Consider the following 27989-nt stretch of genomic DNA (forward strand, 5'->3'; position numbering starts at 1 on the left):
AGTGAATTATATCCAATAAATCTATTACCAAAAAAGATACAATAAAACCTTTATGTGTTAGCATAACATTTTTATGAAAATCATTGTATTTTCCAAAACAAATTTTATAAAAATGGCGTTTTACTTTTTTGCGGGAGGGGGCGTAAATCTCTTTAATGTAGGTAAATGGAGCACTACACGATCTCATATGTGCTTCAGCATTCAACCTGTTACACGGCATATAACATTTGGAATATCCCATGAGGACTTCCAGAAACCCCAGAGACTTTGAGGACCGTTTCTCTACTGTAAAATAAATATTTTCCCTCTTGCAATTAATTAGTATCTTGTGGAGAAATATGTAATTTGGGAATATGCAAATACTAGTTCCTTGTTAAACTTTCACCCTCCGGTCTTAGAGGCCATTTGTTTTTGTCCAAATCAGTTATTACTTAATGTCGTCGTCGTGAAGTTGCTCAGTCGTGTCCGACTCTTTGCGACCCCATGGACTGTAGCCTACCAGGTTCCTCCGTCCATGGGATTCTCCAGGCAGGAATACTGGAGTGGGTTGCCATTTCCTTATCCAGGAGATCTTCCCAACCCAGGGATTGAACCCAGGTCTCCCGCAGTGTAGGCAGACGCTTTATCGTCTGAGCCACCGGGGAAGTCCATCCTATTACTTAACGATGGTCGCCAAATGGTGATTTTCTGTTTCATTCCTTCTTCATTTATTAGTCGACGTCCTACTGTAAGAGACTTCTCATCTCTCCGTTTACTTATCTACATCACTATTGGTCATGGGTTCTTGTTTTACTCAGTTATAACCTGTTATTATAATCATTTAGTTTGAACCAAATTGGCCCAACTTTGAGGTAGGTCATTTTACCTCTCAGTGACGTGCAGAAGAAATCTCCTTCCGCAGCCTAAGGAAAGTGACGGGCCTAAGAATGCACTTCAATGATCGCTTCCGCTCAATTAGCGCAGAATCAAATCCTGGGGCGGTTCGGAAGTCTCAAGTCCCCCCAGCTCTCTCTGAGCGTCACCACACTGGACCTCCAGTCCAAGTCTCAGGTCTGAGTGATTCTCGGTCAGCGGACGCCGCCGCCCAATCCTGGGCTTGCCCCGCCTCTTTCGCGAACCCTGGCCCCGCCTGCCCGCGCCGATTGGCCAGGCCGCCAGCCGCCGCGCACTGAAGACCCGGAGAAGCGGAGTTTGTCCGAAGAATGGAGCCCGTGCGGCCCTGCTGCGCATGCTCGGGAGGAACCCGCGAGTGCGCTCCTAGAGGCTGGCTCACCGGCGGGGCGGCGCTCGCTCCCTACGGCCAGCGGGGCGGCGCGCGCGACACGGGGCTCGCTCCCGAGAGGGCAGGTGGGGGCGGCGGGTGGACACCCGGGTTGCGGTGGCCGGAGGCGCCTGGGCCGCGAGGTCGACGCCTGTGGCTGCAGCGGCCCGAGGCCAGAGGACCCGCCGCGGGGCTCGGTCTCCGGAGAGGGAGGGCCCCGCTGTTGTCGCCGCCCGGCCGGTGCTCGGTGAGGACGGGCCCCAGCGGATCGGGGAGGGTCTTGGGTCCCTCGGTGTGGTTGCGCCCCAAGCCGGGCTCTCCCGGAGGTCCCCAGGGCTGCTGATGCTGGGGAGTGGGGTGTCCTCGAACTCTACGTCCCTCGATCAGGCCGCCTCCTTGTCCTTCACCTGCGATTCGCATCCTCCTTTCTCCTCCTCTCCCGCAACCCACCCGACCCCCCGGGACTGAGCCCCGACACCCCAAGACAGGGAGCCCCACATGGGCTTGCCTTTCCTTGATCATGTCCGCCCCACCCAGCACTGCCCCCGCCCTGGCATCCACCCCACCCCCATCCCGACTTTGCAGCTCCGGAGGTCCAGTGACCTTGCACTTTTTGCTGTTGTTACACCTGCTTCCACTGCTGAATATATATATTGCCTGTTGGTGCTTTCAAACTTTTTAGGCTCAACCTACAGTGAGAAATATATCTGACATGCCTGTAGATGCCTATTACTGAGAGAGAAGTTTAAAGGGAGATTCTTACCTCAACCTCACATGACGCAGCCAGATCTACTCTACCTGGGTTCAAATTCTATCCTATCTTGTTCTAGTATATTCTCCTTTCCATTTTTAAAAAAAAGACTACTGCTAACCCATTAAACTGATTTCAGGACCTAATGAGTTTGACCAGTTTGAAGCCCTTGCTTTAACCACCACAGGGGTCCAAAACAGCCTGACACGACTGAGCACACACACGCACATACACATACACACACACACACACACACTTTCGCTTCCATTACCCCTTGCGTTTGGAGGATGCTGAACTCCAGTAACAGATAATCAATCACGTGTAAACTTCAGTTCCAAAGAAAGGGTATATTTTTTTATCATTCTGACTTTAATGCTTTTCCAGGCCAAAACCATTTCTAAGACTTAGTTCAGTTCAGGCAATTTTACCTTGTTCCTCTACCAAAAGCTCCTAGAAGGACTTGGGGAAGCTGGAGGCTAGATTGTGGAGTGTTTATAATGGAGATGGACTCCACTGTCGTTGGAGAAGGAAATGATTCGAGCTGAGCTTTAGGAAGTCAGTACTTCGTAGGGAGAATCCAGATGCTGGGCAGAAAGGCAGTTGAGGAGACGGTGGGGGGACTTCCCTGGTGGCCGAATGGCTAAGACTCTGCTCCCAGTGCAGGGGGCCTGGGTTCAATCTCTGGTCAGGGAACTAGATCCTGCAGGCCACAACTGAGTTCCCAGAACCAGTCCCTTGGGTCCCTGCAGCCAAATTAAAAAAAAAAAGAAAAAGGAGGTAGAATTTCCCTGGTAATCCAGAGGCTAAGACTCTGTGCTTCCAATACAGGAGGCCCAGGTTTGATCCCTGGTCAGGGAACTAGGTGGTGAAAGAATCTGCCTGCCGATGCAGGAGTCTCAGGCTCCATTCCTGGGTCAGGATGATCCCCCGCAGAAGGAAATGGCAACCCCTCCAGTATTCTTGCCTGGGAAATCCCATGGGCAGAAGAGCGTGGTGGGCTACAGTCCGTGGGGTCACGAAAGAGTCGCGCATGACTGAGCACGCATACCCACCAAACTAGAGCCCCCACACCTCAACTGAGAGTCCACACGCGGCAAGGAGAAGATCACCAGTGCTGGGATGATGACCAGAGAGCCCGCACACTGCGACCAAGACCTGGCCCCGCCAGACACACGCAGAAATATTTTTTTAAAAAGGGAGGTGGTGGGAGAGGAAGCCCCGAGGTGATGTGGGGTGGGAGGGCATGGAAGACGGTGTGCCCCGGTGTCCAGAGACGTGAGGATGAGTCAGGCTTAATACGGGAAGCGTGAAAACTGTCATGATTGTGATCTACAGGGGTTAAGAGATTTGGGGCTGGGCGTCCCATTAGCTGGAATCTCCCTTTCTGTGCCCTCTGCCTCTAAATTGCTTTGGAGCAGTGGTCCTCAGGGGACATTGAGCAAACCTGGGTTGTCAGGATTTGAGGGATGCGACTGGCATCTCCCAGGTGGTGTTGGTGGTAAAGAACCTGCCTACCAATGCAGGAGACTCAAGAGATTTGGATTCGATCCCTGTGTCGGGAAGATCCCCTGGAGGAGGAAATGGCAAACCACTCCAGTTTTCTCGCTTGCAAATTCCATGGACGGAGGAGCCTGGTGGGCTACAGTCCATGGGGTCGCAAAAAGTCGGGCACGACTGAGCACGCAGTGGCATCTTGCAGGCAGAGGCCAGGGATGCTGCTGAACATCCTTCATTCCACAAGACAGCCCCCACGACAAAGAATTATCTGGTGCAAAAGGTCAGCGATGCTGAGGTTGAGAAGCCCTGCTTCGGAACAGAATCCTTAATCCTTGGGGGGATCACTGCCACCTTCGCCTCTCCCAGCACTAATGCCCGTGTGCACACTTGGAGACTACATACAGATCATAGGAGGGCCCATGAGCCAATCAGTGGGCACATCCTAGTGGGGGGTGGGCAGCTTTTAGAATCATCCAGGACCTTTTTCAAACGTCAGGACCTTTGCACCTCCCCTTTCTACCCTTTGGATCCCCTCCTGGGCCTGGACAATGTACTTCCTGTTCTTATGTGATGTTTGTTGTTCATTCAGTCGTGTCGGACTCTTTGTGACCCCCAAAGAGTGCAGCATGCCAGGCATCCTGTCCTTCACTATCTCCCTGAGTTTGCTTAAATTCATGTCCATTGAGTCAGTGGTGTCATCCGACTGTCTCATCCTCTGTCGCCCTCTTCTCTTATGTGATGACTCACAGTTTATGGAAGAATTTCACATACGGTATCTCATTTGCCACTTTCCCTATTTCCCAGGTGAAATCAGTCCAGAGAAGTGATGGGATTTGCCCCTGGTCTCCCACCCAGCAAGCCAGCGCTGATGATGGGTGTTGGTGAACCGTGAAGGTGGTTCTCACTTGTCTATGAAGGTAATTCTCTTGCTCCTCCATCAGCAGCTGAGTGGGGATCTTAGGGCTTGGACCCACCGGTGTTTGAAAACAGTTTGCATGTAATATTAAGTGTCTCTTGGGTGTTGGGTTTATCAGAGCAGGCAAGCTGAGTATTGCACTCAGATTTGCTCTGTACCTCGATTTGGGAGGGGAGGAAAAGAGCATCAGAGAGCAATTAACTGTAAACTGTGAGGTTCTCGAACTTTCCATTCACATCTGCCTGACTTAAAAATACTCCAGTCACTCTTTACTGAGTGAAAATAAAATATTATAAAACAAACACATTAAGGCCCAAGTATTTACCTCCAAACAGTGATCATCCAAAACAAAGAAAAAAATTGAAATCCACCTAGAACAAATATACAAATATAATGCAAATAGAAGTTTCATAAAATAATGCTTACTTTTATTACATGCAATGCAGGTTAGTTATTTCCTGTGTGATTTTTAAAATTGCTGATTGGGGACTTCTCTGGTGGTCCAGTGGCTAAGATCTGCACTTCCAGTGCAGGGGGCCCAGGTTCGATCTCTGGTCAGGGAACTAGACCCCACGTGCTGCAGCTAAAGATCCTACATGCCGCAATGAAGATTGAAGATCCCGAGTGCCACAACTAAAACCTGGCACAGCCAAACAAAATAGTAAAATAAATTTAAAATAACAAGTAAATAAAATTGCAGACTGGAGCCCACAGATTATAATACCAATGACCAGGGAGATTTGCTTAAGACCAAAACAGAGGAAATAAAACTCTTTCATGCAGATATAAAATGAACGCGCGTTCAAGCTTTTGCTTAACCCATTAATCCAGGAACCAGTAAGATCTTATAACCAGTTTGCAAGGGAATCCAAAGAAGATTCTAGAAGACTGTAGGTCAGGAGTATTGACATGAATGCGTACATGGAGGCAAGCCTGGAGAAATTGCTTACTTATCTGTATTAATTTACAGGGTGAGAAAGCAAGAACAGGTCTACAGGCTAGAACTATTTTGCCTTGTTCTGTTACCTGTGCAGAGTTATAAAAGCAGCTCAAAGGCAACAAGAGGCTAGAATGGTGTAACCAGAAAGGCTGTGCTCCCAACAAAGCCCAATTTTCCACTGATGCACAAATTTCCCCCAAAGCCTCATAATTTCAATGAAAGATATTTTTTGCATGAAATGAGGGTGGTCCTGTCCGATGGGGTGGGAGGTCTGATCATTTACACAGGTGTGGCACACTTGCTAATTCACCTCATAGGCCTTCTTGAGTTTGCTTTGCTGGAAGTTTCTGTAAGGAACCTCAGTTTGGACTTTTAAAAGTCTGGTATATGTTATCACAAGGCACTGAAGCCATGCCCAACAAGCTTCCTCCCCCAGATTTCATCTGTAGTACTTAAAAATTTGGGCAAATTCCACTCTTCTTGAGGTCCCCAAAATACCTTAAGGTGTCTGAGAACTGTTAGATTGTTATTAAAGGATCATTTTAACAAGATGCAATCATGACTCTCCCATCAATGTAAAAATAAACAAACATTAACATCTGTTTAACATGCTAATGAAGGAACCTGTAAGTTGTGACAGATGAAATAACGTGTGAAAAACACTTCCTGTGATGCCCTGCACAAAGGGAATGTCAAATTCTTCTCTGGGTGGCCACGGACCTTCCGGTCACCGAACCTCAATCGCATCTAGTCCAGTGTTTCTCAAAGCCAAGTCTGTGATCCACCAGGACCAGAGCCTCAAGGGGTACTTGTTAAAAATCCAGATTCTTGAATTTGACTCTAGACTCACCCTCACAATTTTGGATGGGAAATATAGGCATCTGAATTTTTTTTTTTTTTAAGCAGCAAAAGGTTTATTGCAGGGCCAAGCAAGGAGAATGTGTGGCTCATGGTCAGAAACTGCCCCCAACCTCTCGAAGACTTTCAGGGGAAAGTTTCTATAGGCAAAATTTGGGGTGGAGGCTGCAGGGTGCGTGACTTTCTTCTAATTGGCTGGTGGGGAGGTAACCAGGCAGAGCTCCAGGAATCCAACCCCAAGCATGTGCATTTTTATCAAGTGTTCCGATAAAAAGTAAATTTAAAAATAAAAGTATGAAACTCCCCAAGCAATTCTTATGGAGACCAGAATTACATACACAGATAATTGAAATAAAAGCTTCGTGAAAACTGAACTTAACCTCATTATACGGGTGCACCTTTTCTGTGCTGTTTTTTAAACACTGCTCTTAAGCAGGATTCCTCAGTCTCGACTTTGCTGCTGCTTTAGACCAGATCCTTCCTCCTGGGGATGGTGGGGGCTCCCCGAGATCTGAGCCGCATCCTTGGCCCCCACCCACGGAGGCCAGGAGCCTGTCCTGCACCCTACTTGTGACAGCTAGAAGTGTCTCCTGACCTTGCCACGTGTCACCTGGGGGGCAGACCACCCTGACTGAGAACCACTGGCCTTAACCCTACTCCGTAGTGGATACCTGTCAATACCTATGGGTTAGAATCCTCAACTTGTAAAGAACCATTTTTAACTTATTTTAGGAATATAAGCCCTGAAAACAGACACAGGAGGTTCGCATGCTGGCTGTCCTTTAGTGGCCCAGCTCCCCGGTCACAGGAACCTAATAGTGAGCCTCAGTTTCCTCCTCTGTGAGTGAAAGAAAGTGAAAGTGAAAGTCACTCAGTCATGTCTGCCTCTTTGTGACCCTCATGGACTGTAGCCCACCAGGCTCCTCTGTACATGGGATTCTCCAGGCAAGAATCCTGGAGTGGGTAGCTGTTCCCTTCTCCAGGGATCACTCCCAACCCAGGGACTGAACCCAGATCTCCCGCATTGCAGGCGAATTCTTTACCGTCTGAGCCACCAGTGGATGAAAGAACAGCAGGCCTAAAGGATGAGGGTATTTGGGAGATAAAATGAAATAACCTATGCAGAACCCTCGCCTAGCCCCAGGTAACTCAATGGCATTTGGAGACTATGAGGCATTGTAACCACAGTCCTTTGGATTCCTGAAGCACGTGTGGTCAGAACCCACCTGGGAAAACAAAGTCCTGTAAGATTTCACTGGGAGTTGCATCGCTCTCCCTGCTGGTGAAAGCTGAGAAGCTAAACCGGAAATGGCTTAGCAGCAGTGCTGCAGCCGGGGCTGGGGGTGGGGGCGCTGAGCAGACAGCGCTGGGGCAGCCACGCCAAGCAGGTCGCTTCGGGGACACCCTCCTTGCTCCCCGCGCCACCTTCCAGTCCCCCACGGTGGCTCCTGGTGGCCAGATTAGCTGGAAGCCACAGTGTGTTAGATGCTCAGTCGTGTCCGACTTTCTGTAACCCCATGGACTGTAGCCCACCAAGCTCCTCTGTCCTTGGAATTCTCCAGGCAGAAATACTGGAGTGGGTTGCCATTCCCCTCTCCAAGCCTCAGTACTAAGCCATAAAATAGCTGGTGTGTAGGGCCAGTCAGTGCAGCTCTGAAGGCCTGGCTCTCACTACCGTGTGGTCCTGGGCCACTCGTGTCAGGCCCGAGCCTCAGTTTCCCCAGGAGCAGAGGGGGCAGTGGTGCAGAGAGATCAATGGGTCCCCGCACTTGAGGTACCCGTGACGTCATAGGATGTTTGTTCTTGGCTCAGGTCCCAGCTCAAGGACCAGCCTCATGGCTCTGGGTCAGAGTATCACCTTGGTGTCCCCTCTCTCCTCCACCCCACTCTCCCTGCTTCCACCCAGAAGGCCTATGGCTCACTTATTTTCTTTGTCAACTTCCACTGTGTCTAAAACCTGGGTTTTCAAAATCCTTTTGAGTTAATATTAGACACTTTAAAAAAAAGTTGCAAAATAAAAAAATAAAGAATTCCCCTGTGCTCATCACCCAGTCTCCGTGAATGTCAACATCTTACCAAACATGCAGTGATCAAGTCCGGGAAATCGGTCCTGTTCCATTAACCTGAACTATTGACCTTATGCACATTTCACCAGCTTGTCCCCTAATGTCCTTTGTTCTCGAATCCCATGTTGCATCTTGTCCTTGTGTCTCCTTAGTCTCCTCCAGTGACAGGTCCTCCGTCTTTCCTTCTCCGTGATGACCTTGACACTGTGACATGTCCTGGTCGGTCGTTTAGAATGTCCCTCCAAGTGACTTGTCTAGGGGCGCTCATTCGGGGCAGGAACATCCCCAGAGATGATGCTGTGTCCTCCTGGGTGCGTCTCGTCAAGGAGGTCATGGTGCTGACATGTCTTATTACTGGTGAAGCTGGCCTTGAGCACTTAAGGCTGTGTCTGTGAGATTTCTCCACTGTCAAGTCATTATCTCTCCCTTTGTGGTTAATACATGTCTTGGGGGAAGTCTTTGAGGCTCTGCAAGGCCCACAGCGGAGACCACAGGATTCTTGATTTTCACTTGTTTCTCTGCCCCATGATCTATATTCCTCTTTGTTTTCTTTTATGACACATCTTGGAGAGGAATGGAATCCCTGCTTTTCCTGAGAGATATGGAATTAAAGAAAACAATTACCAAGCAAGGAGGTGCAGCTTATCTTTAAAGTGTGTAATATTTCCCCATGGTAAAGAGCTCATGCACATTGTAAACAATGTTGAGAAAACAGAAGAAATTTAATGGAAAAAAATAAATCGCTTTTCTTACTAGTTTTAACGTTGTGAGGTATTTCCTCCCAGTGATAGAAGGTTTTGTTTTTTTTTCCTTTTTTTTTAAAGTCACAAATACATAAATTAGTCAATAAATAACAAATGTGACAAGACTTGAGATGAGCCAGAAGAAATGAAGTGTATTGAGGTCTAGAGGCAGTGTCACTGACCAAAGAATATTTTGGTTTTTCAAAAAAGAGCAAACTTAGCTTAGAAATTGTAATCTTTGCTGAATTTTTCATTGGATTTTGCTTTCTGCCTAATATATTTTGTAAATACAAACTTTTTTTGGAAGTCTTCCTGAATTATTCATCACACGTGGAAAACTCCCAAATTCTAGTTCCATAAACACTGTGTGCATGCCAAGTCCCTTCAGTCATGTCTGACCGTTTTCAACGCCATGGACTGTAGGGTCCATGTAACGCCAGGCTCCTCTGTCCATGGGATTCTCCAGGCAAGAATACTGGAGTGGGTTGCTATGCCCTTCTCCAGGGGTTCTTCCCCACCCAGGAATTTAACCCCTATCTCTTAATGTCTGTCTCCTGCATTGGCAGGTGGGTTCTTTATCACTGGCGCCCCCTGTAGTACATCTAATTCTACCAAGGATGCTGTACTTTCGAGGAGTAACATCACCCTCTTGTGGCTTTATTATGGTATTGCGCTGAGGACTTAGATTTGTGTTCATGTTCGGGGCCTGGTTACACAACATAGTACTTTGGTCCTTTACCAGGGATCCATCTGGTCTGCAGGTGGGGGCCTCCCACTCTATAAAGAGGAATAAAATAGCAAACATGTTGAACACATGTTTGTGCAACAGAAAGTTAAATGTATATTAAAGACACTAATACAAGAATTGAAACAAGTGCATTTGAGTGGCAGAATCAAGGATAATTTATCAGTGTTACATTCTCAACATTTAAAAGTGTTTTCAAAAAAAAATAAATAAAAGTGTTTTCAATAAAGTTTTTAACAATATGATATTAACAACTTACAAATCCATGCCCCCTTGCCCCGCTGCAACTTTTATGAGGAAACCAAGCCGAAGAGTGAGAAGCCTGTTTATGGTGAAGACTGTTTTTTATCCAAGTGACCCTGGGGACTCGAGTCATACCTACAATGATTTGGTTTTTTTTGGCTGCACTGCTTGGCTTTAGACTCTTAGTTCCCAGACCAGGGACTGACCCTAGGCCCACAGCTATGAAAGCACTGAGTCCTAGTCCAGAGAACTCTCTATGAGGATTTTTTTAAAACAACTTTATTGAGATGTGATTCACATAGCATACAATTCCCCCATCTAAAGTGTAGAATTCAGTGTTTTTAGTGTATTCACAGTCAACTTTATAACATTTTCATTCCCCCAAGAAGAAACCCTATTTTCCTTTGCATCACTCCTGAATCTCCCCCTCCTTCCTGTCCAACCCCCGTCAACCACAAATCTAGTTTCCGTCCCTAGTGGACATCTCACGTAAATGGATTCATACCACACGCTGCCTTTAGTGTCTGGGATCTTTCGCTGAGCATACTGTCTTCAAGGTTCATGCGCATAGTAACATGTATCAGAATTTCATTCCTTTTGTTTTATTGTCTAGTTGCTCAGTCGTGTCTGACTCTTCTGAGACCTCGTGGACTCTAGCCCATGAGGCTCCTCTGTCCATGGGATTTTCCAGGCAAAGTGGGTTGCCATTTCCTTCTCCAGGAGATCTTCCTCATCCAGGGATTGAACCTGTGTCTCCTGCTTGGCAGGTGGATTTTTTTTTTTTTTTTTTTTTTTACCACTGAGCCATCAGGGAAGCCCTCATTCATTTTTAAGGCTGAATAAAGTCCATTGCATGGATAGACCACATACAGGCCAGACCAGGTGTTTGGGAGAGAAGCATGGATTTTGGATTAACCCAGCAGGTGCCAATTCTGTGCTCAGGCCAAAGAGGAAGATGGTGGTCTGAAGAGTCGGGGGCCAGGTGCTAGATGGCCTAGTGGAGAAGGAAGGGGTGTGGACTGTTCCAAAAAGTCTAACTGTTGAGGGAAGGAGGGGTTTTGTGAGCTTTTGTTTTAGGATTTAGGAGATGTAAGAAGCTTAGGCATCTTTGACTCAAAGGACATGAATTTGAGCAAACTCCAGGAGATGATGAAGGACACAGAAGCCCGGCACGCTGCAGTCCACGGGGTCGCAGAGTCGGACACGACTGAGCGACAGAACTGCATCAATGAGAAGCTTAGCCCTGAGAACCCTAAATGCAGAGACCCAGAGGAGGCAGAGAGGTTTGGGGGCCAGGGAAAGCAGATCGTTCAGATGGAGAAAGGGCCCCGGTGTGGGGGTACCAAGGGAACTGGATTGGACACTTCGTTCTCCAAATCAGGATAAAATTTGTATGCTCTCTTTATCCAGACAGTGATGAGTCATTAGAGCTTAAGAAGCATTCATCCTCAATGGATGAACTGTGAAAGAGAAATTGTAAAATTCAGAATCATGGAGGAATAACTTTCATCAGAAATGTGCATTGTGTGGAAACCTCATTCATCAGTATGATAAATGGAGCATTACTGTGTATAGTTTGCTATAGTTGTGGGGTTTTAAAAAAAATAATTTTATTTGCATGTGTGGTAAAATAAACATAACAAAAATTTACTACTTTAACCACTTTTAAGTGACAGTTCAGTGGCATTAAGTACATTTACATTGTTGTTCAATCATCATCACCATCCATCTCCAGAAATTTTTCATCTTCCCAAATTGAAACGGTCCCCATGAGTGCATGCGCAGTCGTATCTGACTGTGACATAGCCCACCAGGCTCCTCTGTCCATGGGATTCTCTAGGCATCAATCCTGGAGTGGGTTGTTGAACCCACATCTCCTCTCCTGTGTCTCCTGCACTGCAGGTGGGTTCTTTATTGGGGATGACCAAAATGGTCCCCATTAAACACTAACTGCCCATTCCTCCTCCCTGCTAGCCCCTGTCAACTACCGTTGGACTTTCTATCTCTATGAATTTGACTACTCTAGCTACATCATGCATGGAATCATAGAGCATTTGTCCTTTTGTGTTTGGCTTATTTCATGTTACAGATTCTTAAAATGCACAATTCTCATTTGATATCCTTTATACTTAATATTTTGTTTCTCTCATTGAGTTACCAGCCTTTCAAATGTGAGCATCTGAGGGATTTAAAATTTGTGTTGGATGACCCTTAGAGTTCAAGAGTTCAAAAGCCCTTTGATGTTGGATATTCCACATCCATTAGTATTATTCCATCTATCGAAAAGTCAAAACTGACTATGTTCAGTTGCTTGCCAAGAATATCAGTTATTGCTGCGTAACAAATGAGCCCTGATCTTACTGGCTTAAAATAACCGTAGTCTATTATTGATCAGGATTCCATGGGGTGCATGGGCCACTTTCCCCTGGCTCTTGTGGTTACACACAGCTGGAGGGTCGCTGAACTTGACAGTGGAGATGGCCCCCCTCCAGGCCAGGCAGTGCCTCCATCCCGCGTGTGGCCCCTCATAGAGCTTCCTTCCCTGGCTGTCTCAGAGGCTGACCCCCCACAGCAAGCTTCTGCCATGCTGTATTGGCTACAGCAAGTGACCAGTCTGGGCTGGAGACCAGGTTCAAGACCACATTGAAGAGGGGCCTATATACTTTATGGGAGGATTTGCAGTCATTAAACAATCTACACTTCAAGGCCCTTCAATGGTTGAGAATGGGAACCCTCAATCAAATCTAAATTACAGCCCCTTGCAAGGACCCAAGCCTTTCCACAGCCTGTGGTCCGCCACAGTTCGAGGTCTTTTGTTGCATTGGAATTTGTTCCATATCCTTTGAGGTACATCCTTTGTGAGTGCTTAGTCGCTCAGTCATGTCCCACTGTTTGCGACCCCATGGCCTGCAGCCCTCCAGGCTCCTTTTGTCCATGGGGATTCTCCAGGCAAGAATACTTGGAGTGGTATATTTTAAGCTTTGTGAACAGAAGCTTCAGGTGAGAGAATTACACTGACGCGGGGTGCCCATGACTCTGGGTGCAGTTCCACCGGAATGTGGGGGCTCTCTATCGGAAGGCTTCGGCCTCTGATCGCCTGAGACTGAAGTCGGGGTCCTTGCTGCCTCCACTGTGGACCGAGCGCAGGGTCCCGTAGGAATGTGCGTGCTGGGTGGGCAGTGGCCGCACGTTTTGGCGGCCTGAGCTGTCTGAACGGCCTGTGGAAGGGAGGGCCGGCTCCCTTGAGGCCTTTCGCAGTGTCCTGGGAAGGACGCGGGGTCGACACCGCGTTCCCGAGCCGCTCAACCCCGAGCCCTCAAGCCCCGGAGGCGGGCTCCCGGCGGACGGACGTGCCCCGGGGCCAATCAGCGCGCGGGGGCGGGGCTCCTCATGGGGGCCTTTCCCGCCAGAGCGGCCGCGCGCGCCGAGGCGCCGCCGCCGTCCCGCCTCGGCCATCACACGTGATCCCGGGTCCCCAGGGCCGCCGCGCCGGCCTGAGGGGCGGGGTGGGAAGGGCCGCAGGGGCAGCAGGGGTGGGGGGATGACGCTAGAGGAAGGACCTGGCCGGGGAATCCGTCAGGCGTCCCCCTACCTGTACCCTGGGTTTCCTTGAATCCCCGCCCGTCGGGACGGGGCTTTGCTGCTGCCCTCAGTGGCCTTGACTCTGCCTCTACGGGGACCCAGGAGCGCCGCGCGTGGCCTGATAGACCTTGGGGAGCTGCATGTGGGCCCCAGACCAGGAAACGCCAGGCGGCAGGAATGGGGGACCCGGGTATCGGGGCCGTAGAACACAGAATGGGGCTGACAGCTCACAGATGGGGAAGCCGAAACTTACCCGGAGGCTGAGGTCCTATTCTGGGCTGTTATGAGAGGTGGGGAAGACCCGACATGCTTCCCACCCAGTCCCCCAAGAGGAAAAAACGGCCACCGATGCCCCAGGGCCCGGGTCTCCAGGCCAGCCCGGCCCCTGTCAGCCTTCCTTTCTGCTTCTCCAGACCAGCAGCCAGGGAGCCCTCCGTGACCACGGCTCCTCTGGACACCTCCACAGCCCTGACCCCGTTCAGCTGGGGCAGCGCCAGCAGCAGCTCAGACAGAATCGCTGCCCTCCTGGGGCCCTGGCATCCCCCAGCCCTGGGTGGCCCGGGCCTCTGGCCTGGGAAGGGGACTGGATCTATTTGGGAACCCAGAGTCCCGCCTCCCAGGGCCTGGCTCCCCTCTGGGGTCTGCAGAGTGCCCTGGGGGCCCAGCCCCCGCTCCTGGTGACACAGACACTGTCTGGGTGAAGGGCAGCGGGCCTTCTGGGAGGGTCAGTGACCTGAGCTCACATCCCCCAGTGCTTTTCCCCGACGCCCGTTGCTCAGAAAGACCGGCTCCTGTTATCCTGGTGCAGGTCGCCCAGGTGCAGTGCGGGGCGGGCCCTGGACCAGCTCAACCGGACCCCCCGCTCTGCTGCATGGCTGTGTGCTCCATGTTCTCATCTGTAACCTGGGTCGATGGGAATGATCAACTTCCATAATGTGGGGTGAAGGTTAAACGGGAAAAACCCATGGAAGCACTCCACCCCGAGCTCAGCACCTGTGGGCTTGGACTCCTAGTAACTCACGTCTGTCAGCACCTTGGTCACCCCAGCGGTCCCTGGAGAGCCCTGTTTCTGGCACATTTTACAGATGGGGAGTGACGTTTGGCAGGGGGAGGTGATGGTCCCGAGGCTGCCAAGACAGCAGACATGCCGGCCCAGGTTCTCCAGCTGCATTCCGCTCCTTCCCCAAGGTGGGGGCGGGCGTGGGGGGCACAGGGCAGCCCCTCCTGCCCTGACCTCCAGCCCAGATTCCTCTTGAACCCTGGCCCAAGGACCCCTCCACTGATGGGACTTCTTTTTCCCATGTGAGATCTTAGTTCCCCAACCAGGGATCGAACCTATGTCTCCTGCATTAGAAGTGTAGAGTCTTATCCACTGGACTGCCAGGGACATCCCTGCTGATGGGATTTTGCCTCCTCCCTTAGGACAGAGCCCCTGGACGGCCAGGTTCCTTGCAGGGAGGTGGAGGACAAATCCTACTGAGACCTGAGAGTGGCCTGGGGGCCCGGCTGCCCGTCCCAGAATGCCCCTGCCCGAGCCCAGCGAGCAGGAGGGTGAGAGTGTGAAGGCCGGCCAGGAGCCCTCCCCTGAGCCCCCTGAGCCGGGCACAGATGTCGTCCTCGAAGCCCCCACAAAGCCCATGGAGTTCTCTGAACTGGTCCTCCTGGCGGCCTCCACTGAGAGTGGGGATGGAGTGGACCCCCAGTCCGAAGAAGTGCACTGTGTCCTCACCCTGGAGATGGCTGACCCTGACACCCTGGCTGGGACTCCCCAGATCCTGCCAGTAGAGGAACAGCGTGGGGTGGTCCAGCCAAGGCCCCAGACCCAGGCACTGAAACCCAGCAAGCCAAACATTGGTGAGTTCCAGGCCAGCTGCCCCCACTTGGCCACCTTTGTGGCCCTGCGTGCTCAGACTTGGGCTTTGCCAGCAGGGTGACCTTGGCCATCCCTTCCCTGCTCTGAGCAGGGCCTCCCTGACCTTGTCCCAGGCTGGTGCGACGATGGCAGGAAAGCATCCCTGGGCGCCCTCATCCCTGTGTTCCCATCCATGCCCCTGGCCACAAGCCTTGCTCCGTGTCAGCTGCCCTGCCCCCCACCTTGTCTTCTGCAGTTACCCAGCCCCTGGAGTTCCTGAGGACGCCGTTTGGGGGCCGCCTGCTGGTGCTGGAGTCCTTCCTGTACAAGCAGGAGAAGGCCGTGGGCGACAAGGTGTATTGGAAGTGCCGCGAGCGCGCTGAACTGGGCTGTCGGGCCCGGGCCATCACCCGCGGCCCGCGCGCCACCATTATGCGGGGCCACTGCCACCCGCCCGACGAGGAGGGCCTGGAGGCCCGGCGCCAGAGGCAGAAGCTGCCCTGCCCAGCCCTGCCCGAAGGCTTGGCGGGTTCCCAGGGCCCCGGCAGCCGGGTGGAGGAGCCCCTAGAGGGGGCAGGCCCGTGGCTGTGCCCCGTGGAGCCAGAGCCGACCCCAGGCCCGTTGCTCAGCAACCCGGCCCTCGAGGAGGACGAGGGGCTCCGAGCCCTGGCGCTGCTGAGATTGCCCCCAAAGAAACGCTCGACGCTGGGGAGCAGTGAGTGCCCCCCACCCTGGCCTTACCCTTGAGCAGGCGGGAACCACGCCCCTTTCCTTTGCCCAAAGACACAGCTGGGTCCTCTGTGGCTTCTTAACACGCTCGAAGTCAGAAAATGATTTTAAAAATATAAAGGCATCCCAATAATCATTAAGCCCGTGGGAATAGAAGCAGTGCTCGTGGACCGGGCGGCCCAGGTCCTCCTGGAGCTTCCTGAGGCACAAACCTGAAGTTTGTGGGCCCCACGGAGTGCTGGCAACCTATGAAGTTTGGGGAGGTGGGCCTGGTGGGAGACGTGAGCTTCATGGCCCAGGTTCAAGGACTGGCCCCACCTTACGCAGCTGGGCAGCCTTGATGAAGTTCTGCAGGTTCACAAGATAGGTGATGGCCTCCTTGTAAGGGGACTGGGCGCTGATGGCTGGGAAATGCCAGCCCTAGTCCAGCGTGTGTTGTCTCTGAGTCACTGCTAGATGGAGTCTTTGCAGAAGTTTTCATTCTTCGTCTGTTTGTTGACTTTCATTTTGTTTTTGCAGAGGTTTCATTAGCAGTCACTGGGAGGCGGGCTTGGTCCCTGAGGCTGTGGGCCTCCTAACCTGGAAAGGATTAAAGAGTTCAGGGATTTAAGGGGCTGGGGGCAGGGCGTATGTCTCCCACGGTGTGTCTTCTGGTCCCATTTTATTTTATGGAGTATGCCTGAGTTATTAAAAAACTAGATCCACTTTTCAAACAAACCCTAAGCAGAAGTATGGCACGTCAGAGCCGGCTCAGCCCTCCCCGCCCCACCCTGAGACCACCCCCCACTGGCCACCAGGAGAGGGGCACGGCCTCCTGGCTCGCTGGGCAGGTGGTCCCCGGGGACGCACCTGGAGCCCCCGCTGCAGGCACCCACCCAGCCCCCTCCCTGCTTCCTCCTCCAGGAGGGCCCCCGCCCCTGGAGTTCCTGAGGACCTGCTATGGGGGCAGCTTCCTGGTGCACCAGTCCTTCTTGTACAAGCGGGAGAAGGCCGTGGGGGACAAGGTGTACTGGACGTGCCGGGACCACACGCAGCACGGCTGCCGCAGCCGGGCCATCACCCAGGGCCATCGGGTGACTGTCATGCGGGGCCACTGCCACGCGCCCGATGTGGAAGGCCTGAAGGCCCGGCGGCAGCAGGAGCGGGCCATGGCAGCGCTGCGGGCCCAGCCGGGCGGCCCTGGGGGCCCAGAGGACAAGCCGCTCCAAGGCGTGGACAGCCTGCTGTACCGCAGAGGGCCCGGGCCCCTGACTCTCACCAGGCCCCGGCCCAGGAAGCGCCCAACGGCCAACGACAAGGACCTCCCAGCTGAGCCCCAAGGCGAGGAGGACAAGGACGAGGACCCGGGTGAGTTCACACCCGCTGGGTCGGACCTCCCTCCAGTCTTGCTCCCCAAGGTCCCAGGAGGCGGGAGGGGGGCGACACCAGGCCCGACCTGGCCCCCGGCGCACCCCCCCCAGCTCCTGTCCCACCACACTCCCTTCTCTCCCCAGGAGGCCCCGAGTTCCTGAGGACCCCTCTCGGGGGCAGCTTCCTGGTGTACGAGTCCTTCCTCTACCGGCGGGAGAAGGCGGCCGGGGAGAAGGTGTACTGGACGTGCCGGGACCAGGCCCGCATGGGCTGCCGCAGCCGCGCCATCACCCAGGGCCGGCGGGTGACAGTGATGCGAGGCCACTGCCACCCGCCCGACCTGGGGGGCCTGGAGGCGCTGCGGCAACGGGAGAAACGCCCCGGCACAGCCCAGCGAGGAAGCCCAGGTTGGTCAGACGGACAGGGTCGGGGGTGGGGGGCAGCCTCGGTGGACAGGCAGGAGACCCAGACTGCCCGCCGTGCCCTCTTGACCTCCAGCAAGCATCCTCCCGTCCTTACTGGAAACTTCTGAAAGGTCGCAGCTCCCTCCTGGCTCCTCCCCTCCTCGTCGTCCCCTCCCCCGCCACCACTACCTCACCTCATCCCCTTCCTCTCCCTCCTGCCCAGACCAGCCCGGAACCTCTGCACACCTGATCAGCCCAGGCTCCCTTTGCTCCTTCTCTTCTTTTCCTTTCTTGTTTCGCATGTATAGGATTTATGGCGGTGGTGGTGGCTTAGCCGCCAAGTCGTGTCCGACTCTTGCGACCCCGTGGACTGTAGCCCCCCAGGCTCCTCTGTCCATGGGATTCTCCAGACAAGAATACTGGAGTAGACTGACATTTCCTTCTCCAGGGGATCTTCCCGACCCGGGAATCGAACCTGGGTCTCCTGCATTGTAGGCAGATTCTTTACCAGCTGAGCTACAAGGGAAGACTGCAATAGGATTTATAGAGGAAGCTGATGGTACAGGGTGGTTTCTCATTTTTCCAGAGTTGGGGGGTGGCTGACACCACGCCCAGTAACAAGTATTGAGGGCTGAAGGTGACACAGTCCTGTGATTGCTTCACTCCCCCCAGCACCTGCCATCATCCCTCTGGGCTGGGCAGTTAGGGTCCCAGGCCCTCCTCCCGCCTTAACGGCCCCACGGGGCCTATGTCTGACCCTTATGAGGCCGCAGTAACTCACGTGTTCCTGTCTCTCCAAGAGCAGCCCTGGCCCAGCCCTCTCTGCTCGCTGGCGCTCTCCGCTCAGGTCTGTCCATGCCCCCACCTGCCTCTCCTCCGGAGTTCCCAGCCCCAGACTTTTCTGAATCGCCTTTAGAGCCTGGCTGGCCCTAAAATTCTCTCAAACTCGAGACCTCTGATTTCTTCTTTTTTCTTCCCGACTCTCTTTTTATCCCATTTCCTTGTAACTTCTGTGTACCTGGGGATGATCTCACCCCTTGCCATCCTCACCCCCAACTCCCATCCTGAGTAACCGCTCAGTTCCTTTGTTCTTTCCCTCTTCTCTGAAGCCTGCCTCCTTCCACTGTGTCAGCTGGTCTTTTATCTCCTCGTTGCCTGTTGACCTCCGACCAGAGACAGGGGGACCCAGCAGATCCCCCCCGTGCTGCCCCCTCCTGTCAATGCAGCTGCTGTACTTTTTTCCTATGAACCGCCCCGGCCGAGTGGGACCAGGCTATTTGTGGCTCCTTCTCGGTGGCCGTCTGGTCTTTGTGCTCAGGACTGATCCTACGCACGTGGAGGGGTCTTTGCTTGAAGGTGTAAGGTTGTGTCTCCGCCCCTGGAGTGCGTTGCTGGGCTGGGAGGCACTCGGGGCCTTTTCAGGCCAGAAACTCATGTCCTTCACTCATGGAAATTTCCTCATGTTCCATGACATTCAAGTTCCTATTTTTCACATACTTCCTTGATTTTGCTTTCCAGTCCTTCAATTTACTAACTTTCACTCTCGTATATGAGCTCCTTTTTGACCCATCATCCCAGAGCAGAAAGCCCACCCCACCCCCACCCAGCCCCTGGCAGCGGCCTTGTTTTCTCTAAGTGCCTTTTCTCTGTGGGTTTCTTTGGTCCCTGCCTTTTAGGGTAAAGCTTGTCTCTCTTTCTCTCTCTTTTTTGTTTTGTCAGCAGGTGAAATTTTCCAAGCAGGTACATGCCATTCACTTCCATTTTCTGTCAATCACACAGTTGTATAAAACAGCACAAATTGAAGGGGAATGATTTTGGGGGGGGAGGGGGCATGCTACACAGCTTACAGGATCTTAATTCCCCAACCAGGAATTGAACCCCTGCCCCCAGCAGTAAAAGTGAGGAGTCCTAAGCGCTGGACCTCCAGGGAATTTCTGGGAATGATTGTTGTATACACTTTAAATTGCTTTGCATGGCCTCATATGAGATACTTGGTGTAAGAATCTTGACTTTTCGATTGTGGAAGACGTGAGAATCTTTGATCACGTGTCCAGTGGTCCTTGGCTGTCCGCCAGGTTGAAGGTGAGACCCACGCGCTCTGTATGTGGGCGCCAACCTGGTGACGCGAGAGACCCCAGAGCTCAGCGCCCGGCCTGGTTGCTGGCTCCGGGGACTCGGGCGGGGAAACAGGGTGGGCTGCAGACTTCCTCCTCCTCTCCCCACGCCCCACACTCTTCCTCCAGACGGGCACCTGTCTCATTGCCCTTCAGGCAGACAGCGCTTGCCAGTCTGCTGTTTGGGGCCTGGCCTGGGCTCAGCCGCTGGACTTTGCCTGTTCTGAGAGTGTCCCCCGCAGGCTGGGCGAGCCCTTGCTTTGCCAGCTCTGTGACCAGGTGCCCCCTCTGCCCAGCCTCTAACCTGCGTCAGCATCTCTGCCCTCTCCTCCCCTCCTTGAATCTTCGGTTCGTGCCCTGTGCCTTTTTCACTCGTTCTGTTTTCATCGAGTGCAGGGAGAGCAGAAACATGCCCCCGTCCCATACCTCCCCTCTGGCCACGCACCGCCCCCGCCGACGGCTGCCACCCCAGCTCCTGACAGACCCCCCAACCCCCCTCCCCTGCATGGTCCCGGTGTCTGGACGGCGGGAAGGGAGTTCTCGAATCAGAACCTCCTGGGTCCCCCTCTCAACACCTGGGAACAGCAGCCCACCCTCCCTGCCTCCCTCCCCTGACCCTGTCCCATCTCTCCCCAGGAGGCCCCGAGTTCCTGAGGACCCCTCTGGGGGGCAGCTTCCTAGTGTACGAGTCCTTCCTCTACCGGCGGGAGAAGGCGGCTGGGGAGAAGGTGTACTGGACGTGCCGGGACCAGGCCCGCATGGGCTGCCGCAGCCGCGCCATCACCCAGGGCCCGAGGGTCATGGTGATGCGCAGACACTGCCACCCGCCCGACCTGGGGGGCCTGGAGGCGCTGCGGCAGCGGGAGCAGCTCCCCAGCCCAGCCCAGAGGGAAGGCTCAGGTGCGGGCGATGGGCATGGGGGCGGGCGGGGACTGGACCTGGTCTCCCTGGGGGCCCAGCAGTCCCTGGGGACAGCCCAGGGCTCGGACTGCAGGGTGCCTAGTGGGACACTCGCTGTGGCTCAGGTGCGGGGGTCTGTCCCTGTCCCCCTGGGTGGTGAGCTTCCGGGGGAAGGGGGCCCCACACTCCCGCGCTGGTCCTGGTGGGGCTGCAGTCTCAGGGGGAGACCCCCTCGGACGGCTGGAGAAGGCGGCGGGGCAGGGGCGATACCGGGAGCCGCGGGAAGTGCTCCCGGACCTGGGGGACAGTCTGTCTGCCCTTCTCTTCCCACCCCTACCTTCCGGCCACCCCCACCCCAACATGTCATGAGCTTTCAGTTCAGATTCTTAAAATGTCTCCTGAAGGAGAATCTGACTAGTCGCCAGCTGGCCAATGGGTGGGTGGCCCCGGAGCGGGGAGCCCCCTGGTGCACGGTCCAGACCAACCTCGGGCCTTCCAGAGTGTTCCAGTCCAGCCCCTGGCCTGGGGCACCTGCCAGCCAGTGTGGAGGTCAAGTTGGGTCAGCAGGGGCCTGCGGGAAAACTCAGGGTTTGAGTGGCCGAGGGGCCAGCCTCCCCGGTAGCCCCAAGGCCCTCAGACAGACAGACAGATGGCCTGCACCCCAAGGTGACAGGGCTGAGGCAGCCTGAGCTTCAGTCCCCAGGGCCCTGCGGCGCCAGCTGGGGTGGGCGCGGGGTCCCCGCTTTTCTGGGTGGAGCTCTGCGCCCTGCTTCCGGGGCCCCGCCCAGGTGCCCCACTTGCACGGCCTGTTCCTTCCAGAAGCCCCCCAGCCCCTGGAGTTCCTGAGGACTTCCCTCGGAGGCCGGTTCCTGGTGTACGAGTCCTTCCTCTACAGGAAGGAGAAGGCGGCTGGGGAGAAGGTGTACTGGATGTGCCGGGACCAGGCCCGTAAGGGCTGCCGCAGCCGCGCCATCACCCAGGGCCCACAGGTGACCATCATGCGCAGCCACTGCCACCCGCCCGACCTGGCAGGCCTGGAGGCGCTGCGGCAGCGGGAGCGGCTCCCCAGCCCCGCCCAGCAGGAGGACCCAGGTACAAACAGGGCCGTGGACGAGGCTCTCTGCCAGGCTGAGGTTCAGACACCCCAGGGGGCCGACACCTTCTGGGGAGCTTTGTTCCCTGGGCTTCCTGCCTCTCTAGAGTCTCCTACCCTACCTCCCACTGGCTTCTTCTCCTGGATCGAGAGACACCCCTAAGTCTGTCCCATCCTTTTTTGGGGGGTGCTGTGAGGCCTGTGGGATCTTCATTCCCCCAACAGGGAACTAACCCACACCCCTTGCACTGGAAGCACAGTCTTAACCTCTGGACCACCAGTTGTTGAGTCGCTCAGTCATGTCTGACTCTTTGTGACCCCATGGACTGCAGCACACTAGGCTTCCCTGTCCTTCACCAACTCCCAGAGTTTACTCAAACTCATGTCCATCGAGTCAGTGATGCCATCCAACCATCTCATCTTCTGTCGTCCCCTTCTCCTCCTGCATTCCATCTTTCCCAGCATCAGGGTCTTTTCCAATGAGTCAGCTCTTCGCCTCAGGTGGCCAAAGTATTGGAGCTTCAGGTTCAGCATCAGTTCTTCCAGGGTTGGACCACCCAGAAAGTCCCTAAATCTGTCCCATTATTAAAAACAACTTCCCTGGGAATTCCCTGGCAGTCCAGTCATTAGGACTCCATGTTCTCACTGCCTGGGTTCAATCCCTGGTTGGAAAACTAAGATCCCTCAAGTCACACAAGTGCAGCCAAACAAAACAAACAAGTAAACACTCCCATTCTAACTGCCATTTTCTTTCCTCTCTTTTACACTAAGAGGTCTTTATTTTTTATGAATGGTAGTATCTTTTGAAAATCTGTTTAAAAAATATAGACTGCTCTAGAAGAATGTACTACCGAGTATGCACACACAAGCATGAGCACGTGCACACACACATAGTTTTGCAAATGATTAACCATGGTGAACTGAACTTGGTTTCACTTCAAATAAACAGGCTGTAACACCAGTCTTTAAAAAGCGGTATGTGTCTCATATTAATTCATGGAAATAGGAAGGGCCACATCTTACACAGGAATGAATCCAAGTTGCATAAAACAGCCAAAGGAAACTTGATTTCTGCTTTAAAATTTTTTTTTTCCATGAGAAAGCCAGTTTGACTTAACTAAGGAGGAGGCGCTGTGACTCGCCTTTGGCAGGATGAAGGGTGTGGCCTCTTTGAGATCTAGTTGCCTTCCAGTCTTTTTGGTGACAAGGTGAAGCCTGACTCGCAATCTCCAATAGCTTATTTTACTGACTTAGGTAGTTCGGGGCTTCTTTGGTGGCTCACTTGGAAAAGAACTTGCCTGCCAGTGCAGGAGACGCAAGAGACAGAAGGGTTCAATCTCTGGGTCAGGAAGATCCCCTGGAGAAGAAAATGGCAACCCACTCCAGTATTCTTGCCTGGAGAATTCCATAGACAGAGGAGCCTGGTGGGCTACAGTCCATGGAGTCACACAGAGTTGGACAGGACTGAAGCGACTTAGCATACATGCACGCAGTTGGTTTGGGGCATCAGAAAACCAGAATTCCCAGTGACTCCCCCGTCAGTCATTCCGCCTGGTTTTCTTCTGCCTTGAGGTCATTCATTGTTCCAAGGGGTGTGCCTTTGCCTCTGGCAACTTCAGCAAGAGAAGAAGTAGTAATCCATGTTTTCAATGTTTTTCTCTCAGAAAAGGTAAAACTTCTGCCTGAAGTTCAACTGTGCTTCGAGACGTGTGCTCCTGAATGCCAGCAGAGCTATGGGTAACTATATTGGTTATCTAATGCTGCATCACAAATTACCTCAAAGCCTCAAGACTGAGAACAGCAGTTGTGGGTTGAGATTTTGGGAGGGGCTAGATGGGATAGTTCTGGCTCAGGATCTCTCGTGAGATCGAAGAGAAGGTGTCCATGTGGGTCTCCAAGCTTTCAGCCATCTGAAAGCTTGAGGAGGGGGGCTGGAGTGGGTGTTTCCAAATGACCTGTTCGCTCACAGGGCTGTGGGCTGGAGGCCTATATCATGTAGACCTTTCCTTAGGGCTGCTCGAGTATCCTCAAACAGGACAGCTATTTTCCCCCAAAATAAGCGATCTGAGGAAGGGAGTATATTAAAAAGCCGAGATATCACTTTGCTGACAAGGTCTATCTAGTCAAAGCTATGGTTTTTCCAGTAGTCATGTACGGATGTAAGAGTTGGACCATAAAGAAGGCTGAGTGCCGAAGAACTGATGCTATCGAACTGGGGTGCTGGAGAAGACTCTTGAGAGTCCCTTGGACTGCAAGGAGATCCAACCAGTCCATCCTAAAGGAAATCAACCCTGAGTACTCATTGGAAGGACTGATGCTGAAGCTGAAACTCCAATACTTTGGTCGCCTGATGCGAAGAGCTGACTTACTGGAAGAGATCCTGATGCTGGGAAAGACTGAAGGCAGGAGAAGGGGGCAACAGAGGATGAGAGGGTTGGATGACATCATTGATTCAATGGACTTGAGTTTGAGCAAGCTCCGGGAGTTGATGATGGACAGGGAGGCCTGGTGTGCTGCAGTTCATGGGGTCACACGACTGAGCGACTGAACAATAACAAGTGAGGGAGCAGAGCAATGAGGAGGCCTCCACCTACAGCAGAATTCACATTCTTCTCAAGCACACATTCCCCAGGATGGACCACTATGTAGGCCATCAGACAAGACCCTTCAAATTTAAAAGGACTGAAATCATACAGAGTATGTTGTCTGACCACAGTGGAGTGACATTAGAAGTCAACCACAAAAATTTGGGAAACTCACAAATACATGAAAGTTAAACAGCATATTTGTAAATATACCCAGTGACTCAAAGAAAATTACAAGGGAAGTTAGAAAATACTTCGAGAGACTTCCCTGGTGGTCCTAGTGGTGAAGGCTTCATGTTCCAATGCAGGGGACCTGGTTTGATCCCTGGTCAGGGATCAACTCATCCTGGAAGGCTGGCGGTAGCCTGGCACCAAAACCAAAGACATCACAAGAAAAAACTAGAGAACAATATCTCTTAGGAATACAGATACAAAAATTCTCAGCAAAATACCGCAAACTGAATCCAGCAACGTGAAAAGGATCCTACACCATGACCAAATGGGAATTATGCCAGGAATCCAAAATTGCTTCCCCGTTTGTAAGTCAATATCATACAGAAGAGACTTAACAAAACAGGGCGGCAACTCCTGTCCTTAAAATAGCCTGTTTGTAAGGCTGACCCTGAGCTTCCAGGGTCCAGATTAGGATGCTTCCAGGGCTTGACTGATACTGTCCCTAAATGACGACAGTTGCTCACTCTTACCTGTTTGTACAAAGAATTTGATTTTTGCTGAACACTTGCTTTTTTTTCATGGGCTTCCCTGGTGGCTCAGACAATAAAGAATCCGCCTGTAATGCAGGAGACCTGGGTTCAATCCCTGGGTTGGAAAGATCCCCTGGAGGAAGGCATGGCAACCGTCCAGTATTCTTGCCTGGAGAATCCCATGAACAGAGGAGCCTGGCAGGCTATTATTGTAGCCCACCAGGCTCCTCTGTCCATGGGGTTGCAAAGAGTCAGACACGACTGAGCAATTAAGCACTGCTTTTTTCCTAAGATTCTGGAATATCAGTGACTATAGGTACCCTCTGCTTAAAACAAGATATAATTTATTCATACAATGAAATGTTGCTGCTAAGTCACTTCAGTCGTCAGCCCACCAGGCTCCGCTGTCCCTGGGATTCTCCAGGCAAGAACACTGGAGTGGGTTGCCATTTTCTTCTCCAATGCATGAAAGTGAAAAGTGAAAGTGAAGTCACTCAGTCGTGTCCGACTCTTAGCGACCCCATGGACTGCAGCCTACCAGGCTCCTCCGTCCATGGGATTTTCCAGGCAAGAGTACCGGAGTGGGGTGCCATTGCCTTCTCCAACAATGAAATGTTATTTGGCCATAAAAAGGAATGAATTGCTGACACACACTACAACACAGATGAATTTCAAAAGCATGAGAAGTGAAAGAGGCCAGACACACAAAAGACCACACCTTGTGTGATTCCATTTCTATGAAATGTCCAGAATGGGCAAATCTATGGAGATAGAAAGTAGATTAAAGTTTGCCTAGGGTGAGTTATGTTGGGATGTAGTTAAAGGGCATGGGGTTTTTCTTTTGTTGTTGTTTTCTTGGCCACGCCTCTTGGCTAGCGATATCTTAGTTTCCTCAACCAGGGATTGAACCCTGGGCCATGTCAGGGGAAGCACCAAGTCCTACCCACTGGACCACCAGGAAGTTCCCAATTCCATGTTTTCAAGGCACCAATGTGATGTATGTGTATAAAAATGACCTAGTTGATGGTGATCTCTAGAGGGAACGGATTATAGGAATCCTTAACTGTCTTTTTTTTTTCTTGCATTTTATTTATGCTAGGTCATTTTTTACTTTATTATCCTTAACTTTCTTCATTATCTCCTTCCGCCATGTTTGGATTTGCATGACGCATGTGTGTTTCTGTGTCCTCAGAAAGGTGGAAAGTATACAACTCAACAGCGAGTCCCAGTGAGGCCAGCCTCCGGCCTGACGGCAGAGAAATCAACCCAACCTAACATGTTGCCAGTGTCAAGGATGCTCCAGGTCCTCACAGGACCCTGGCACTTCCCACCTGGTTAGATTTTGCTCGACAAAGCCTCTCTTGCATTCTCCAAAGCATCCACGGGCTTCACATTTCCTCCAGAGGCCTCCCAGGAAGAATGCTTGATGGTGTCTCCCTGCTGGCAGAGATGAGTCCCGGGAGCTGGTGGCCTGCAGCAGTTCGTAATGTGGGGTGACGTGACGGGTGGGGGAACCCCCGTGAGGGCCTCGAAAAGCTCAGAGAAAGGAAGCACTATTCACAAAGACACCTCCCCCCACCCTAGCCTGCTGAACCGCAAACGCCCAGCCATCCTGAGAGCCCACAGCTTTGCCAAGGACTTCCCTGTCGGGTGTGGTCCCACTTGGGCTCCATAAAGTGGAAAGTCATCGTGGTGGCCACGTCAAGATGAAGGCGGGCGAGTTTGGGGAAGTTCCTGCCTCTTCAGGCTGAGCTGCCCCACGTGGTGTTTGCCAGGCAGGTGCCAGGCGGGCCTCCACGCTCCTTGGGCATCTGCCAGGGTGTGGCCGTCCTGTAGCAGAGCAGGCAGAAACCAGGGGACTTTTACACCGTCTGTTGGAGTTTCCTTTGCTCTTTTCCAACTTAAATCAAGCCCAGTGTCGACGATGCCCAGGGCAGGTGGTGTTGCACCATGGGAGCCTGCGCTGGGCAGACTGCCCCAGGTTGCCCAGGTTCGCCTGATGCCAGAGGAGAGACAGACCCAGATGATGGGGGCGGGGGCATCCCCTTCTCCTGTCTTTTGGCACAGCCGGGAGCAACAGGCCAATGTCTGCCACCAACCCAAGGCTGCAGCTTGCTAAGGGGGCCATGTCCCCGCCAGCGGCTCCTTGCCCCCACCCTGTGATTGCCGGGGGCTCCCCCTCTCCCACCTAGCTGGCCATGCAGCCTGCCGTCCGGCTGTGGGGCAGTGACAGCTCGGATGCCCCCCGCTGTCCCTCTGCCTCCACCCTTCCCGCAATAAACCCGATTTTATACCTCGCCGTGTAGAGTTGCTGTGTGTCCACATGCCCGCTGCAGCAGCAGATGGCCACCAGAAGGCCACACACTCCACGCGTCCTTGTGCCTCATGGTTGGAAGTGATGGATCTTGGTTGGGCAGAGGGAGGCCTCCACACCTGGGGCAGCGTTTGCTCATCTGGCCCAAGCATCAGCTGGACCAGGCGCGGGTGGGAGTCTTCGGAAAGCTCATGGATGGGGTCTCCTACTGGCTGTTCCCCCAGCCCTTGTGGAGCTGAAAGAAAGGCCTTGGACCTCTGCTGACTCATCCCACATCCTCCCTGACTTGTTTTCACAAGCTGGGCCAAGTTGGAAGTGGAAGTGGCCCCCCCAAACTAGGGC

General features: G+C 52.9%; 1 protein-coding gene across 2 annotated transcripts; it reads left to right on the forward strand.

Annotated features, from left to right (window-relative positions):
* The first annotated feature begins 1272 nt into the window (after window positions 1-1272).
* Window positions 1273-27631, forward strand: FLYWCH1 (FLYWCH-type zinc finger 1). Of its 2 annotated transcripts, none has more exons than XM_061152651.1 (10): window positions 1273-1508; window positions 4314-4426; window positions 15025-15456; window positions 15711-16169; window positions 17087-17530; window positions 17677-17940; window positions 20688-20951; window positions 21774-22043; window positions 23709-23781; window positions 26526-27631. In XM_061152651.1, exons 3-10 carry the CDS (start codon window positions 15123-15125, stop codon window positions 26563-26565), a joined length of 2148 nt encoding a protein of 715 aa, XP_061008634.1. In that variant the 5' UTR covers window positions 1273-1508; window positions 4314-4426; window positions 15025-15122; the 3' UTR covers window positions 26566-27631. The 2 variants fall into 2 exon arrangements, with proteins under 2 accessions (XP_061008634.1, XP_061008632.1); XM_061152649.1 differs by having other exon boundaries at window positions 1274-1508; window positions 21771-22043.
* The last annotated feature ends 358 nt before the right edge of the window (window positions 27632-27989 follow it).

Source organism: Dama dama, chromosome 10 (assembly GCF_033118175.1).
Source record: "Dama dama isolate Ldn47 chromosome 10, ASM3311817v1, whole genome shotgun sequence".
Lineage (NCBI taxonomy): Eukaryota > Metazoa > Chordata > Mammalia > Artiodactyla > Cervidae > Dama > Dama dama.